Source organism: Eptatretus burgeri, chromosome 9, assembly GCF_056783735.1.
Source record: "Eptatretus burgeri isolate ZD-2024b chromosome 9, Ebu_testis_v1, whole genome shotgun sequence".
Taxonomy (NCBI): Eukaryota; Metazoa; Chordata; class Myxini; order Myxiniformes; family Myxinidae; genus Eptatretus; species Eptatretus burgeri.
This window is the reverse complement of record NC_140969.1, coordinates 32,809,980-32,825,799: the sequence shown is the minus strand read 5'-3', so window position 1 is coordinate 32,825,799 and position 15,820 is coordinate 32,809,980. Positions and strand designations below refer to the sequence as shown.

General features: G+C 43.4%; 1 protein-coding gene across 6 annotated transcripts in view; it reads right to left on the bottom strand.

The window, feature by feature from the left end:
* LRRK2 (leucine rich repeat kinase 2) overlaps positions 1–15,820 on the bottom strand; it is a 266,308-nt gene that overhangs the window by 39,879 nt on the left and 210,609 nt on the right. For all 6 annotated transcript variants that reach the window (XR_015061544.1, XR_015061545.1, XR_015061546.1 and 3 more), the window contains 2 exons: positions 3,149–3,343; positions 641–831 (listed from right to left, as the gene is read on the bottom strand). Coding sequence is in view for 3 of the 6 variants with exons in the window: in XM_085894632.1 (XP_085750758.1) it covers positions 641–831; positions 3,149–3,343 (386 nt within the window). In the remaining 3 variants the exon portion in view is untranslated. The remainder of the gene's footprint in view (positions 1–640; positions 832–3,148; positions 3,344–15,820) is intronic.

The following is a 15,820-nucleotide window of genomic DNA, read 5'->3' as shown; positions in this document are numbered from 1 at the left end:
CTCGAAAAAATTGTTCTGATTCCAATTTGTTCAAACAGCTTGGCCGTTCGGATTCTGGGGGACCACGGTATATTATAGTTATAGTATATTCAGTTAAATATACTGGTATATTTTTATTTCAGTGAAAAAAGGACTGGTATATATACCCACTCGTTACCGTCCGTCTGGCCGCACATTCGCCTTTGGCCCCCCTGCGGTCGCCTTGAGGTCTCCTTGCGTCTGCCTTGAAAATTATATTGCCGCCGCAGCGACGCCCTAAGGTCACCGTGTGACATCAAATCAAAGACCGTACGGCACCCCGTTTTTGTTCTCCACAATTTATAAACACGCCGTGCGGCTCCCCGAAAAATAAAAACATATGTGACTGCTACATTGTGTGACCGTGGAAATACTGCGGCCGCCGTAGAATTGCTAGTGGCCGCAGATTTTGGAGACCCCACGGCCGCCGTGGCAAATGTGACCGAGGCCTAACAAAAAATGGAGGTGGATACTTTGAGACCTTGGAAGACTCCATTCCACGTCCTGAAACCCGCATATGGAGTTAACCAACCACACACGCCTAAAGATAATTTCCTAAAAAGGGAAACTATAAACACAGGCACCAACTTTCTGGATGCATGTTGCATTTCATATTTTTAACCTGGTTGTCAAAGTGTATGCCGTCAAGGCGGTGATAGCAGAAGACCACTGGCATAACCGTTGAAGATTTGTGGGTGTGTCAGCAGGAACAAGCCAGACAGAGCCATTCTCCATTCCAACTGCCACCCAAACGTCCATTTGATGTGTCAGGTGCAAAGTGGTGATACACAGGATGCGCTCTGTGTCGAACACCTGGAACATCCGATAGATCCATACTGTAACACATCATGGGTGTTAAATAACCTCACATTTGTAATTGCTTTACTTGTTAAACATGGACGAAGGTATACCTGTATTCCATATATTTTCATTTAAAAGCTCAATATCAACATGCAGAAATTACTTATTGAAACACACAGTAGAGAAAACTTCACATGCGCAAATCATGTTTGCGTTATGCTTTTTACTCCCACATCATGTTAGAACCAATGAGCTTGTGGTGCCCTTTCATGTAGTTCAAAAAGGTGAAAATCAGAAGAAGCAAAGTTGTTACCTCCCATCCATTGGAACTGCAATCAGATTTGGAGATACACATTCGACTCACTGTTTTGCAGATTAATCTTGCAATACACTTTCAATTTCCTTAGCTATCTTACAATAGAGGCATGATTCCTGCTCAGATTCCATTATGTTTTATGCACTGTGGGTAATTAAATCAACAAAGGCAGATGCTTTCCTCCAGTGCCAACAGTTCAGGGTTTCAGTTCGTTCACATGCACATATGGCACTCTTTTCTGGGAGAGTTTGATTTCAAAACAAATGCCACTGTATTGCATTGTATCATCCAATTGTTGTCACTTGTTTACTGCTTCATGCATCAATCCATGTGTTGAAGTATTTTTGTGGGAGATTGCATGTTGACAACAAGACACGCACACAATTGCTTCAAGTTCTGTGCCATGCACTGAAATCATATTTTTCTCTTGTCTCTATATCTCTACAACTTGAAATCTCAATGCGTCCCCTTCATTCGCTCTAACAATGCATTGGCCCCATCGGAGACTTTGCAAGAAATGAGGGAGAATATCTGAACTCCTTGTTTCCCTCAACCCCAAATCCAGGCTTATCATCACTCTTTTGTTCCTCTTTTCCCCTAATTCTGGAACTATTTTCTGGAGACTGTACAATCAAACTCTTCCCTCAAAGTCTTCAAAAGCAGGCAGTGCACCATCACCTCCTGCCAACCTCGTTCTTACATGAAATCTTTTGTACTCCCATTAACCCCACCTAAACCCAACCGTCTTTCTTCGAAGTCTTTCTTTTTCTTCTTTTTAGCCGCGTTGCGTAGCAAATGCTGGCTCGAAGAGAGCTCCGCGTTGTTCTTCTTCTCGTGAAGACAAAACCTTTCTGGGGGTGAGAATAGGGAGTGAAGCAGGCAGGGAGGCTACAGAAAGGTATCTGATGCCCTAAGGCATCTGATGCCCGAAACGCACTTGACCCCCTTAAGGCACCTGATGCCCTGGAGGCACTTGATGCCCTGGAGGCACCCGATGCCCTGGGGCACTTGATGCCCTGGAGGCACCCGATGCCCTGGGGCACTTGATGCCCTGGAGGCACCCGATGCCCTGGGGCACTTGATGCCCTGGAGGCACCCGATGCCCTGGAGGCACCCGATGCCCTGAGGGCACTTGATGCCCTGGAGGCACTTGATGCCCTGAGGGCACCCGATGTCCTGGAGGCACCCGATGCCTTGAGGGCACCTGATGCCCTGGAGGCACCCGATGCCCTGGAAGCACCAGATGCCCTGGAGGCACCAGATGCCCTGAGGGCACCTGATGCCCTTGGGGTACCTGATGCCCTGGAGGCACTCGATGCCCTGGAAGCTAGCTAGCATAGCAAGGAGATTGACTGGTGGAATGATGCGGCTCTTGGACACATTTGTCCTTGTTTTTTGTGTCTGTCTGTCTCTCTCTCTTTCTCCGATTGGTTCATTCCATCCTTGTGTTCAACCGGGGCTTCACTGCCAATACGTTGCCTTTTTACCCTCTTGCCAACTCACTCTTCCATGAAACCAGATATTCTACATGAAATACAATACCTATACAGACCTGGGTCAGTTATAATTGAAAGAGATTTATGTCACAATAATTATATGCATGATTTATTATTTTCTGCACATTTTAAATGAAGTAATCTTTTTTTCACTACTAAACCCAAGTCAAAACAACGATCCTAACTTGCACTGCACAAAAAATATGGAACAATTGGAAAGGTCAACTGACTCGAAAATACTGTATTTTTCATTCTAAGTGCAACAAAAGCCTGGTGTTGGCTTAAAAGTTAAGGTGACTGGCTGAATCTTAGGGTCTTGAGTTCAAGCCCCTGTTGTGCCATTAAATACAAGTGGTGGGTTGACTCAACCCATCATCTTTCTGAGGTCAGCAAAATGAGTACCAGCTTACTGGAAACGGGGTACTGCATCAGCGGCACAGCTGTGCTCCCAGAAATGATGCATCCAGCAGCCGCAGGCTGCATACAAAATTATGATGAGTGCAAGAAAACCACAAACCTGTGACCATAGTAGCGTTCCACTGACATGAAGGGCGCACAGCTCAGCTTTGCCATCTCGATGCACACCGACACACACGTCAGTTTCATGCTGCACCGTCCGGATCACAGTCAGGCAGCTGGTTGTCCCTGGGCCCGGCACTTTATTCAATGCAACCAACCCCAGCAATTCTTTTGTGCAGAGCCGATTGTACACCTGTTCCCATTAATGGGTCAAAAAGCAAGGAAATAGAAGATAACTAACAGTTTCTCAAAGATAAGTTTCCGGTCGTTGTTTGTCGCATTTTGACTGTTTATTTTGTTGCCTCCGTGTTTACTGTGTGTTCCAAGTTCGATGATGTTTCAAAACTTGTGCTATTTGGTGAATTTTCGGCGGTAGTGTCATATCATGTTTCCCTGAGGCCTACCTGTCTTCCTGTCTGTGTACACAATCGTGTTTATTTGTATTTTCGCCTCATTACCATCAGTTTTTATTTTCACCAACTTTTCCCTCCACCCTCCTTCCAACCTTCCCAACTATACCCTCTGTTTCATGACTTAAAATCTAAAAGATACAACAACAAAAAAAACCTTTTCCCTTCTCATCTTATACCCCACATAACCACACAACTTCCTATATGACTTTTCTTCTTCCTTCTCTTCCCTCTTCCTTGCCAATCCCACTCTGATCGTGAATGTTTTCACCGCACACCTTCATGACCTTTCCTTTAAACTTTTCCTTTATTCTTCCCTAATCTTCATAAAAAATAAAAAAGGTCTCTTGCAATGCTTCAACAACTTCACCTCTTCACCCGGTTCTTCGTCTTCAAAATCTTGTGTTCCATTCGATCTTTCTTTCATCCTGTGTCTAAAAATTTCATCTGTTGCAACGCTTCCTTTCTTCACTCTGTCGATTCTTCTGCACTCCATCAATCTTCCAATGTATTAAAACAAATGTGACCAACAAATTTTTAAAAAATCCCTTTTTGCAATACTTGTTCATCTTCCATTAATAATTGTTATTTTTTTCCAACACTTGTTCATCTTCCATTAATAATTGGTTTTTTTTTCCAACTTCAGTGCAAAGTCATCTCACATCCTTAAATCTACCTCCTCCTAATTCCTTCCCTGTTATACCATCTCTTTTCCACTCCCCTCATCTGAGCATCTTTCCACTGTCTTCTGCCTCACCAACAGTTCCCCCTCTGATATCCTAAACTGTATGGTTTTCAAATGTCTCATACTCTCATTCAGCAAACTGCTCAATATCGCGATCACACTCTCTCTTTCCTCTCAATACATCTTCCCCTCTTCTCACCCCCTAAAATCCTGTTCCTCCCCCTGCCTGCTCCCACCTCTACCATACCACTACCCAGTCTCATCCTCCCCCTCTCCCAACCCCTCCCTTCCACCTCCTCCTCCATGACCACGCCTGTTCTCATCATCTCCCCTTCCTCTCAAAGTTTCCCTCTCACTTCAGCTGCCGCCTCCCTCTTCAAAGCAAAAGTCACTCCCCCCCCCCCACAAGCTTCCTCCTCACCCTTCTCAAAAGCTCCCCCACACCTTTCTCCCTCAATTCTCCCCTCTCATCCTTCTCTCCCAAATGTCCCCCTCACCCCTCCCCTTCAAATCTCTCCCCTCACTGCTCCCCTTCAAATCTCCCTCCCCACTCCCCCTTCTCAAAGCTGCCTCCCCCTCTTCCCACCCCTCAATTCTCATAAAACCTCCCCGCCCCCTCTTCCCACCCCTCAATTTTTGTTCCTCCCCCACCTGCTCCCATCTCTACAATGCCTCAACCCCGTATTGTCCTACTCCTAGTATATGCTGTTGTGTAATATCGTGAAAATTTTGGGTTAATTTTTGCCAACCTAATTTTTTAGTGACTATGGACCATAAATTTATCAAAAATTCTGGTTGGTATTTTTTTGGCCGCCATCTTGGATTATTGGCGGCCATCTTGAAAATCGCCAGGGTAAAAACACATTTCTGACCATATCTTTACCTCTGATAGAGGTATTTACATGATATTAGTGTCTAAATGTATGTTTTAGAGGGCTAGCAATCATTTGTGATACTTTATAAAGATATAAATATAAAACTTGACAAGGAAATTGTCAATAATGCCATTTTTTAGCTTATAGCGGCAGCCAAAATAATGAAATTTTTATTATGTTCTTTTTTTGATATTTCATAGCTGTTATCATGACCTAATTTGACTATTTTCCCATAAATAACTATTATCACATGTTTAATATTTATTAAATATTTGTTTCTGCTTTTTTCAGAATATAGCTACAACAGCCGGAAGAAAGATGGGAGAGCCACCTACAAAAAGACCACGCACCAATACAAACTATAAACTGTGTATTAAATGTCAAAAACATAGCAGTGATTTGTTGAGACAACACCCAAAATATTCATCATATGAAAAATTTCTGCATTCTGTCTGTCATAGGGCTGATTTAGGTGAATTGGAATTCCTTGGAATTCATAACCGTCTGGGTGATATAACTGCAGAACAGCTAAAGGACCAACATGCGAAGTGGCATGCTCCATGCTATGCAGAAACTACTAACGTTACAGACATTGGAATATCTAGCAGGCGGTATGAAACAGCCCTCGCTACACAGGACTCTACCCAGCTAAAGCGAAAGAGAGGTCGCCCTAGATCTTGTAGCTCTACACAATCTTCTTCTGCACCAGTACGATGCACACGTTCCCAAATAAGGAAGTTCAATAAAGCTGAGTGCTTTTTTGTCAGGGTAAAAATACAGATATTCTTCACAGATGTCAAAGTCAAAATGTTGGTGAAAAAATGGCAGTGATTGTGCAAAAATGCAAAAATGATGAGTGGAAGGTGAACTACAGTGAACTGATAAATTCAAAGGACCCACTTTCTAGAGATTGGATGCATCATAATACCTGCCTGGCAAATCAGTGGAAAAAATACAACCCGGTCAAGCAACTAGTTGCAGAAAAAGACCAAAAGGATTCAGATGATTCTGTAAATTTATTGGCTGCAGAAATTGAGTTTTACAGTTGCCTTGCAGATAAACTCAGCTCTGGTGAATATATAGGCATTGATAAAGTACAACAAGATTATGACAATATGATGATGATGTATGGTTTACACAGAACTACCACTCGTGCTGCACTGAAGGAAATTATTGAAAAGAATATCGATGATGTGGAATTCACATGCCCATGTGACCGCACTAAACCATCACTAATTCACTCAAGTAAGGCCGGTGAGGCTGCTGTAAATAATGCTGCAAACAAAACTGATAGACAAGATGTACAAGCAATGTTTAGTACTGCAAAAATCATACGGAGAACAATAGAACAGAATAATAGCTTGAAATTTAAAGGTTCCTTGGTTGGTGAAACTATTGTTCCTGAAGAGTTAAGTATATTGTTGGGTTGGATAATTCAAGGACAGAGCACGGCCCAGTCAAATATACGGTCTGAAAGTATCAGACATTCATGCAGTAACATATCACAGCAGATGATGCAAGCTTACAGATCAAACAGACAGGTTACATACAAACCCAAATCAGATTCCTCTGTGTTTCGCAGTGGCACTGAAACTCCTCTGACATTAAGCATGTCCCTGTATTGCTATCATGCCACGTGGAGTAAGAAGATTATTGATGCTGTATCCCATGCTGATGCAGGAGTGTCATACCAGCACACACTTCAGCGTGTTTCACAGATAGCTTGCGCAGTGAAGAATAACATGGAAGAACATGGTGGAACACATTCGCCGAGCTCATCTACAGTGCCATGTGTGGCAGGAAGTACTTGTTCCAAAGCCCTGTCATCTTGACCCAACAAAGCTTGGATGGTATCGAGAATCTACCAGTGAACTGAAACCAATTCTGTCCAAAATGCCTTCAGCCCCTGAATCAGTTACAGAATTGGTGAGGTGTGGTTGCAGCAAAAGTTTGTGTAATGCTCGTTCTTGCAAGCAAAACAATTTAGAGTGCACAGAATTGTGCAAGTGTGAAGCCAATCCAGAGAGCTGTATGAATACCCAACAGGATGGCATGTCAGATCAAGAAACCGATTCAGATGAATAACTGTTTTCGCACTTTAAATTTCTTCATATAAGGAAAAATTGCTAATTCAACCCTTACAACAGACTTAAAGTGATATAATTTTTTAATTGGAGACTCAACATCATGGTTAAGGTAATGTAGTTGTAGTTCAATGTGGCCAGTGTGTAATTATACATATTTAGAAATCAACATCATCAAAATTCAACTATTATTGGTCGAGATATGGGCAATAATGTGTTTTTATATAGCAAATTTCAAGATGGTGGCCAGTAATCCAAGATGGCGGCCAAAAATGCCAACCTGAATTTTTGATAAATTTATGGTCCATAATCACTAAAAAATTAGGTTGGCAAAAATTAACCAAAAATTTTGACGATTCCCCAAATGACAACACATCAGCATATACTATCCTCTCCCAACCCTCCCTTCTCCCTCTCCCCCATGGGCATGCCTGCTCTCATCAAAGCAAAGTTCTCTCTTCCCCTCACCTTTCTCAAAAGCTCCCCCCACACCTTTCTCCCTCAATTCTCCCCTCACCCCTCCCTTTCAAATCTCACCCCTCACTCACCTTCTCAAAGCTTCCCACCTTCACATCCACAAAGCTGCCTCCTTCCCCCAACCTCTCTCTTCCAGCTCATTCCTCCACCTCCTCCAATCTCCCACTTCCCTTTGCCCCATCTCTTATTACTCCCCACTGCCACTCATCCCTTTACCACCTAACTCTTTGTCCTCCTCCCCATCCGACCCTCTCCCCTAGCTCTTCCACAATTTGTCATCAACTGTCAACAACTCTCACGACCTCCACCTCTCCTCCCTCCCACTACCCTCTCCTCCCCTGCACCCAAAGACTCCTCCCCTCCCTCTTCCTTAACAGTGTGGACCTCAAACATCTGGGGTCTTCGCTCAAAACTGACATTTTTCCATACAGGTTGCCACTGACAAACCAGAAATAATCTGCTTAACAGAAACTTTCCTCCTTCAAGACATCTCTGATTCCTTAGTTTCTCTCCCTGGTTACTCCCTCCTCCAGTATGACACACCTGAACCTCGTCCTGGTGGCAGAGTTGCTCTCTTCATCAAAAACTCCATTCCTCACTCACCATGCACTGTCCTCACTCCTCTACACCCCCAGGAATACCTCTGGCGATGGTTTCCCTTCCACTCCCATCTCTTGTTTATTATCTTGCCAAAACGAAGTTTTTGCAAGATATGTTATTCAGCTTGTATGTGTTTTTTTTGTTTTTTTTTGTCTGTAATCGTGTATAAAAAATTCTGCAGAGCACAGTTATCATTGGAAATTTTTGTAACTTCGCATAACAGCGGCCTATAGAGGTCCCTTTCAGCGCACAAAATTTTGAAGGTCAAGGTCACTTTGTCGCAAATCAGGGGAGTCGACGAAACCCAAATTTTTTGAGTAATTTTGATCGGATAATCTTCAAACTTCATGGGAATATAGTTCATGGTCTGGCGCTCAGCTGATTAATTTTTGGTGGCGATTGGCCTTGACCTTCTTTTTTTTTTTTGTCTGTAATCATGTATAAATCACTCTGCAGAGCACAGTTATCATTGGAAATTTTTGTAACTACGAATATCAGAGGCCTATAGAGGTCCCTTTCAGCACATAAAATTTTGAAGGTCAAAGGTCAAGGTCACTTTGTCGCAATCAGGGGAGTCGACGAAACCCTTATTTTTTGAGTAATTTTGATCGGATCGTCTTCAAACTTCATGGGAAAAAGTTCATGGTCTGGCGCTCAGCTGATTAATTTTTGGTGGCGATTCGCCTTGACCTTCATGGTTAGCGCCTAAGTTCAAACATATTTGACTCCAAGGTCAAATTTTCAAGTTTTAGGAACCATATCGTGTAGTACCTCAAATTGAACACCTCGATGAGTGCTTTCTAGATATGTCAAGCTCGAGACATTATGACGTCATTTGGTGACGTTATGAGGCAAACGCATATTTTTCATGGTTACTCTGTAGAACGATTCTCATCGGAATCTCATGTAGGCAGATATTCCTCAAGGAGTTGCTCCTGGTGGATAGCAGCTCTGTTCACCTCAGTGTGACCTTAAAGAAGTCACACGTGGTCACCTTTTGGCAAGACCGTTGGTTTATTATTTGTATGTTGTACCATCCACCAAACAGCGATAACTCCATTTACATCTCGCTCGCCAGAAACATGGACCAACTTCAATCCTCTCATCAAAATGCTCTCTTCCTCATATGTGGTGACTTCAATTGCCATCATGCCAGTTAGCTGGGTGTGGGTACCACTCTCACCTGTCATGGCACTTCTGCGACTCATTGAGACTGACACAATCTGTCAACTTCCCGACCCGGATCTCAGCCAATGGTACTCCATCTCTTCTGGAGAGTGAGGCTGTTATTAGATAACCACCTCAGCGCCGACGAGTCTCACACTTCACTCAGGCCGACTGGCAGGGTCTTCAAGCAGCCATTAAACTTCAAGACTGGTCTCTCATTTCCACTCTCTCACATCAACTCATCCTGGGAATTTTTTGCAAAGGAGTGTCTGTGTCTCTGTGTCTCCCTTCTCCTTCTCCTTCTCCTTCTCCTTCTCCTTCTCCTTCACACTCACACTCACACTCACACTCACACTCACACACTCACACACACACACTCACACACACACACACATCACACACACACACACATCCCACACACACATCCCACACACACATCCCACACACACATCCCACACACACATCCCACACACACATCCCACACACACATCCCACACACACATCCCACACACACATCCCACACACACATCCCACACACACATCCCACACACACATCCCACACACACACACACACACACACACACACACACACACACACACACACACACACACACACACACACACACACACATCCCATCTTGTCTTCAGTTGTCCTAACCTTCCCACTGTCCATGATACACTGAAGCTTGTGGCGAGGCAGTTGTCCTGAAACAACTTGCCTTTGCCTCATGGAAAGCAAACCCAACTGAGGGTAATCTCAGTTCCTTCCGTGAAGCTCGGAACAAGTGTGTGTGTGTGTGTGTGTGTGTGTGTGTGTGTGTGTGTGTGTGTGTGTGTGTGTGTGTGTGTGTGTGTGTGTGTGTGTGTCTACCCTCAGGAGAGCTAAGAAACAACATCTTTCTCATTTCAAGTCTGAACTGTCAAACCTGTCTCCCTCCTCCAAATCCTGGTGGTGTCTCGTTAAGTCTATTTCTGGTGTGTATTTTCCCCCTCCATCTTTACCCTTACCTCAAATGGCTGCACAGCTGACACTACACGTGAAAAGGCTGAAAGCCTAAACTCTGCTTCTAAATCTTGTGTTCCAAACCCATCGCTTTCTGTCTCCACCTTACTCAGTTACACCCAGCTGTTCCAGGACTCTGTGTCCTTTTCTCCTGACAAGGTAGAGAGCTTGCTGTCAAACCTCAACTCTGATTCTGCAACCGGTCCAGGCAGCATCAGCCCACGTGTCCTGAAAACCTGCTCTTGCTCACCCTCTGTCCGTTCTATTCACCCTCTCATTTTCTCAAGGTCATCTGCCATCTGCTTGGAAATCAAATATTACCGCTCTGCATAAAAAACGTGCAAAACAGATCCCTGCAACTACAGACCAATCAGCATTCTCCCAATCATCAACAAGGTTATGAAATCCATCATCACTTCTCACATCAAATCCTTCCTCTTCTCCAATGGCTTGATTTCCGACCATCAATTTGTATTTAGACAAGGTCATTCTACCCTGGATATGCTACTTCTGCTTTCCCAACAATGGATGGCAGTTCTAAATGCCAAACATCAGATCAGAGCCATCTTCCTCGACATATCGCGAGCTTTCGATAGTCTGCACCCCACAATGCTCACCAAACTCTCTTCTTATTGTATCCATGGCAATCTCCACTCGAGGCTCATGGACTTCTTCTCCTGTCGCAGTCAACACGTGGCTCTTAATGGAATTCCCTCATCCCCTCTTCCCGTCCAGGCTGGAGTTTCTCAAGACAGTGTTCTTGGCCCTATGCTTTTTCTGGTTATCAATGATCCTGGAAAATCCTCTTTTTCTCTTTGCTGATGACTCCACCATCTGCCAAACCATCTTTCATCTCTCTGATCGGGAGGCAGTAGCCTATTCACTTTTTGTAGATAAAATCACAAGGTGGTAAAACACTTGGAATACGTCTTTCAATCCTGACAAATCTCTCACTCTCACAATGTCTCTCCGAAAGGACTGTGTGGACCTCCCACCCACCACACCCCTCCCCCATCTATTTTCTCAACAGTCCTCTTGAAGAAATCCTTTCATTCAAGCTTATTTTGGTCTCACTATCTGCCAGGATCTTTCCTGGGAAAGCCACATCTCCAAGCTGGCCTCCAAAGCCAGTCGCCGACTGGGCATCCTACGCCGTGCAAAGTCCTTCCTTGGCACACCTGAGCTTCAAACCACTGACAAAGCTTTCATCTGTAGTCTGATGGAGTACTGCTCCCCCTCGTGGGTGGTGCTCCTGCCTCACACCTAGCTTGGCTTTACACTGTGGAAACCAAGGCTTTTAGCATCATTGGTATCTCCCGCAATGAAGCTGAGTCTTTGGGTCTCTCACTCTCTCACCGAAGACAGGTCGTTTGTCTTTCTTCCACCATCTCTTCTCCGGCCTTGCCTCCTCTGCTCTGTCTGTGCTCTGTCCCACCTATATTTCCGCAGGGCGCTCAAGGTCTGCCCAAAAACCCTTTCTAGTGAAACTACCAAAATTACGAATCACTGCTCACCTTCACCCTTTCATTCCTCTTTATCCCTGCCTCTGGAACAAACTCCCACACTCTCTTCAATCCCACTCCTTCCTCCAGGTCTTCAAAATAGTTGTTCACCACCATCTCATATCTTCCCCCATCCAAAACCATGATCTTTTCTACCCCTGTTAATCCACCCTAAACCCACCACCTTCAAACTCCCTGTTTTCCTTCCTGAAAGTCCCTGTAATATCATCTTGTTTACCCCATGTACCCCACCCCATCCTCTCCCTTACACAGATCTCCTTTTGTCTCTGTTCCCCATTATTTTGTACTTCCCTCTTTCAAATTATGGCCCTCTTGTCTCCTGCCTTGTTATACGTTTCTGTGTATTATCTCTTACACGAGCTTCGACTTTAGTTTTTATCCCAAAAATAGACAAACACCACATATATTTGATTTGTCACGAAATGTATACAGTACTGCCATTTTCCTTTTCTATATACCACGTCTGTGTATGTTTTTTAAAATTATCATATGATTTACACAGACATGCCAAAGAAGAGTGAAGGTTTAAGATCATTAAATAACTTTTTTTTAATAACAGATAACATTTTGCTGAACCAATGTTTGAAAACAATAATGTATCATAATAATCGTGCAGCTAAGTGGTGTTTAACTGAATGCAAGGAAATCAGTCGAATGCCAATTATTTAACAAATTTGACTTGACAGGACTGAGTTTTAAAGTACAGCACCTTTGCGAGATCGAGATTCAACTGTGAGTGGTTTAAAAAAAAGGGGATTCGACCATGTGTATATAAGCCTAGTGATGGCTTAGTGGTTAGGGTGGCTGGCTTGGGATCTTAGGGTCCTGTGTTTGAGCCCCATTTGCCACTGAATTAAAACCAGGTGGTATTGACTCAGCCTGTCATCCTTCCAAGGTTGGCGAAATGAGTACCAGTGTACTGATATTGGGGCACAGCATCAGCGGCACAGCCGCACCCGAAGAAAAGGATAGCTACTGCAGCCAAGCTGCCATACGCAAGAACGTGTATATGTGCACATACAGTCGTGGCCAAAAATATTGGCATCCTTGTACTTTTTTCAAATTATGGCTTATTTCTTCCAGAAAATTGTTGAAATTAAAAAATATTTTGTTGTCCAGATATGTATTTCTTTGGTTTGCAGTGGACCAAAACAAAAAAAAAATCTGAAGAAACTACTAAATCTTAGATTATTCCACCCAGAAATCCTCAAATGGCCTGGACAATATTATTGACACCTTTTAGAAGTTGTTAGAAATAATGAGATTTCAAGCAGGTGATTCTCCTTTACTTTCGAAATTAACTCACCGGTGGTTAGTTGCAGGTGCCTGCAATATAAAAATCACTCATTCACCCAGTATGAATGGAGAAAAGGAGTCATTCTGCTGTTTTGTGTCACTGTGTGTATCCCATTGAGCATGGAGAAAAGAAAGAAAACCAGAGAATTGTCTGAGGAGATCAGACACAAGATTGTAGCCAAGCATGGGCAATCTCAAGATTACAAGTCCATCTCCAGAGGCCTTGATGTTCCTGTGTCCACTGTACGCAATGTTATCAGGAAGTTTAAGGCCCATGGCACTGTAGCCAACCTCCCTGGACGTGACCGCAAGAGGAGACTTGATCAAAGATTGCAGCGAAGGATTGTTTGAATGGTGGAGAAAGCACCTTGATCAACTGCCAAACAGATTCAAGCTGACCCTCAGGCACAAGGTATGACATTTTCAACTCACACAATCTGTCGCCGACTCATTAAAAGGGGGTTCTATGGTAGGAGACCCAAGAGGACAGAGAGAGAGAGAGAGAGAGAGAGAGAGAGAGAGAGAGAGAGAGAGAGAGAGAGAGAGAGAGAGAGAGAGAGATAAAAAAGAGAGAGAGAGAGAGAGAGAGAGAGAGAAATAGAGAGAAATAGAGAGAAATAGAGAGAAATAGAGAGAAATAGAGAGAAATAGAGAGAAATAGAGAGAGATAGAGAGCGATAGATAGAGAGAGATAGAAAGAGATAGAGAGAGATAGAGAGATAGAGAGAGATAGAGAGAGATAGAGAGAGATAGAGATAGAGAGAGAGAGAGATAGAGAGAGAGAGAGATAGAGAGAGAGAGATAGAGAGAGAGAGATAGAGAGATAGAGAGATAGAGAGAGAGAGATAGATAGAGAGATAGAGAGAGAGAGAGAGAGATAGAGAGAGAGAGATAGAGAGAGAGAGATAGAGAGAGAGAGAGATTGAGAGAGAGAGAGAGATAGAGAGAGAGATAGATAGAGAGAGAGATAGATAGAGAGAGAGATAGAGATAGAGATAGAGATAGAGATAGAGATAGAGATAGAGATAGAGATAGAGATAGAGATAGAGATAGAGATAGAGATAGAGATAGAGATAGAGATAGAGATAGAGATAGAGATAGAGATAGAGATAGAGATAGAGATAGAGAGAGAGAGAGAGAGAGAGAGAGAGAGAGAGAGAGAGAGAGAGAGAGAGAGAGAGAGAGACAGACACAGACAGACATAAGAAGGACTGGAGTTTACCAAAATATACATGAACAAGCCAAAATCCTTCTGGGAGAATGTCCTATGGACAGATGAAACCAAATTAGAGCTTTTTGGTAAAGCACATCTTCTCTTTGTTTACAGAAAACAAAATGAAGCCTTCAAAGAAAAGAACATCTTCCCTCCATTCAAACATGGAGGAGGTTCAGTGATGTTTTGGGGTTGCTGTGCTGCCTCTGGCACCGGGTGCCTTGAATGTGTGCATGGCATCATGAGATTACCAAGGCATTTTGGAGCACAATGTTCAACCCAGTGTCAGAAAGCTGTGTCTCCATTGAAGGTCACGGGTCTTGCAGCAGGACAATGACCCCAAACATACTTCAAAAAGCACCAAGGAATGGTTCAAGACAAAATGCTTGACTGTTCTGAAGTGGCCAGCAATGAGTCCAGATCCAAATCCCATTGAACACCAAATCCCATTGTGGAGAGATCTGAAAACAGCAGTTGGGAGAAGGTACCCTTCAAATCTGGAAGAACTGGAGCAGCTTGCTCAAGAACAGTGGGCCAAACTGCCAATAGAGAGGTGTAGGAAGCTCATTCATGACTATAGGAAGTGCTTGACTGCAGTTATTTTGTCCAAAGGCTGTGCTCCCAAATATTAAGTCGAGGGTGCCAATAATTCTGTCAATGCCATTTCTTTTTATTCTCCGATTTAAAAGGATATATTAACTTCTGAATCAAAAACAAAGGTTCTGTAATATTAACAGTTAAATAAAGAATTGTGGAGACCAAATACTTTTGTCAATTTCAACTTATTTTTCGAGAAAATTGTGAGTTATTTGAAAAAAGTGCAAGGGTGCCAATGGTTTTGGCCACGACTGTATTATATATTTATCATGATTAGTTAAAAATTGTATGCAATTCTTTTGTTACTAAAACGTGGAGATGTGTGCACGTCATCAATTGAAACGGGTCCCAGCTGAAGGCTTCCCTACCGTCAATCCAACAGATAAAAGTTGTTGCTCTTGGGGGAAAAGACTCCCTCCCGTTGGTTGTGTATTTTTTGTATACAAAGTGAAGGCTCATGGAAGTGCTAGAACATAGAATGGATCAGGACGTAACAGAACAAAAGGAACAGTAGGAGAGGGGTGGAAACACATCAACAGCAGGGTTGAAGGACAAAATAGATCAAAAGGAAGACCAAGAAGGAACCCGAAGAAGTAAAGAGGAAAGATGGAGTCATTAGGAGGAACCTGGATAGGATTCAGGTTTCATCCGCTACTCCACTACCCTCAAACCTATCCAGGTGCTGCAGCCAAGTGAGCCTCAGAAAAATTTCTGCAAGAATTCACTTCTCCTGAGGCAGA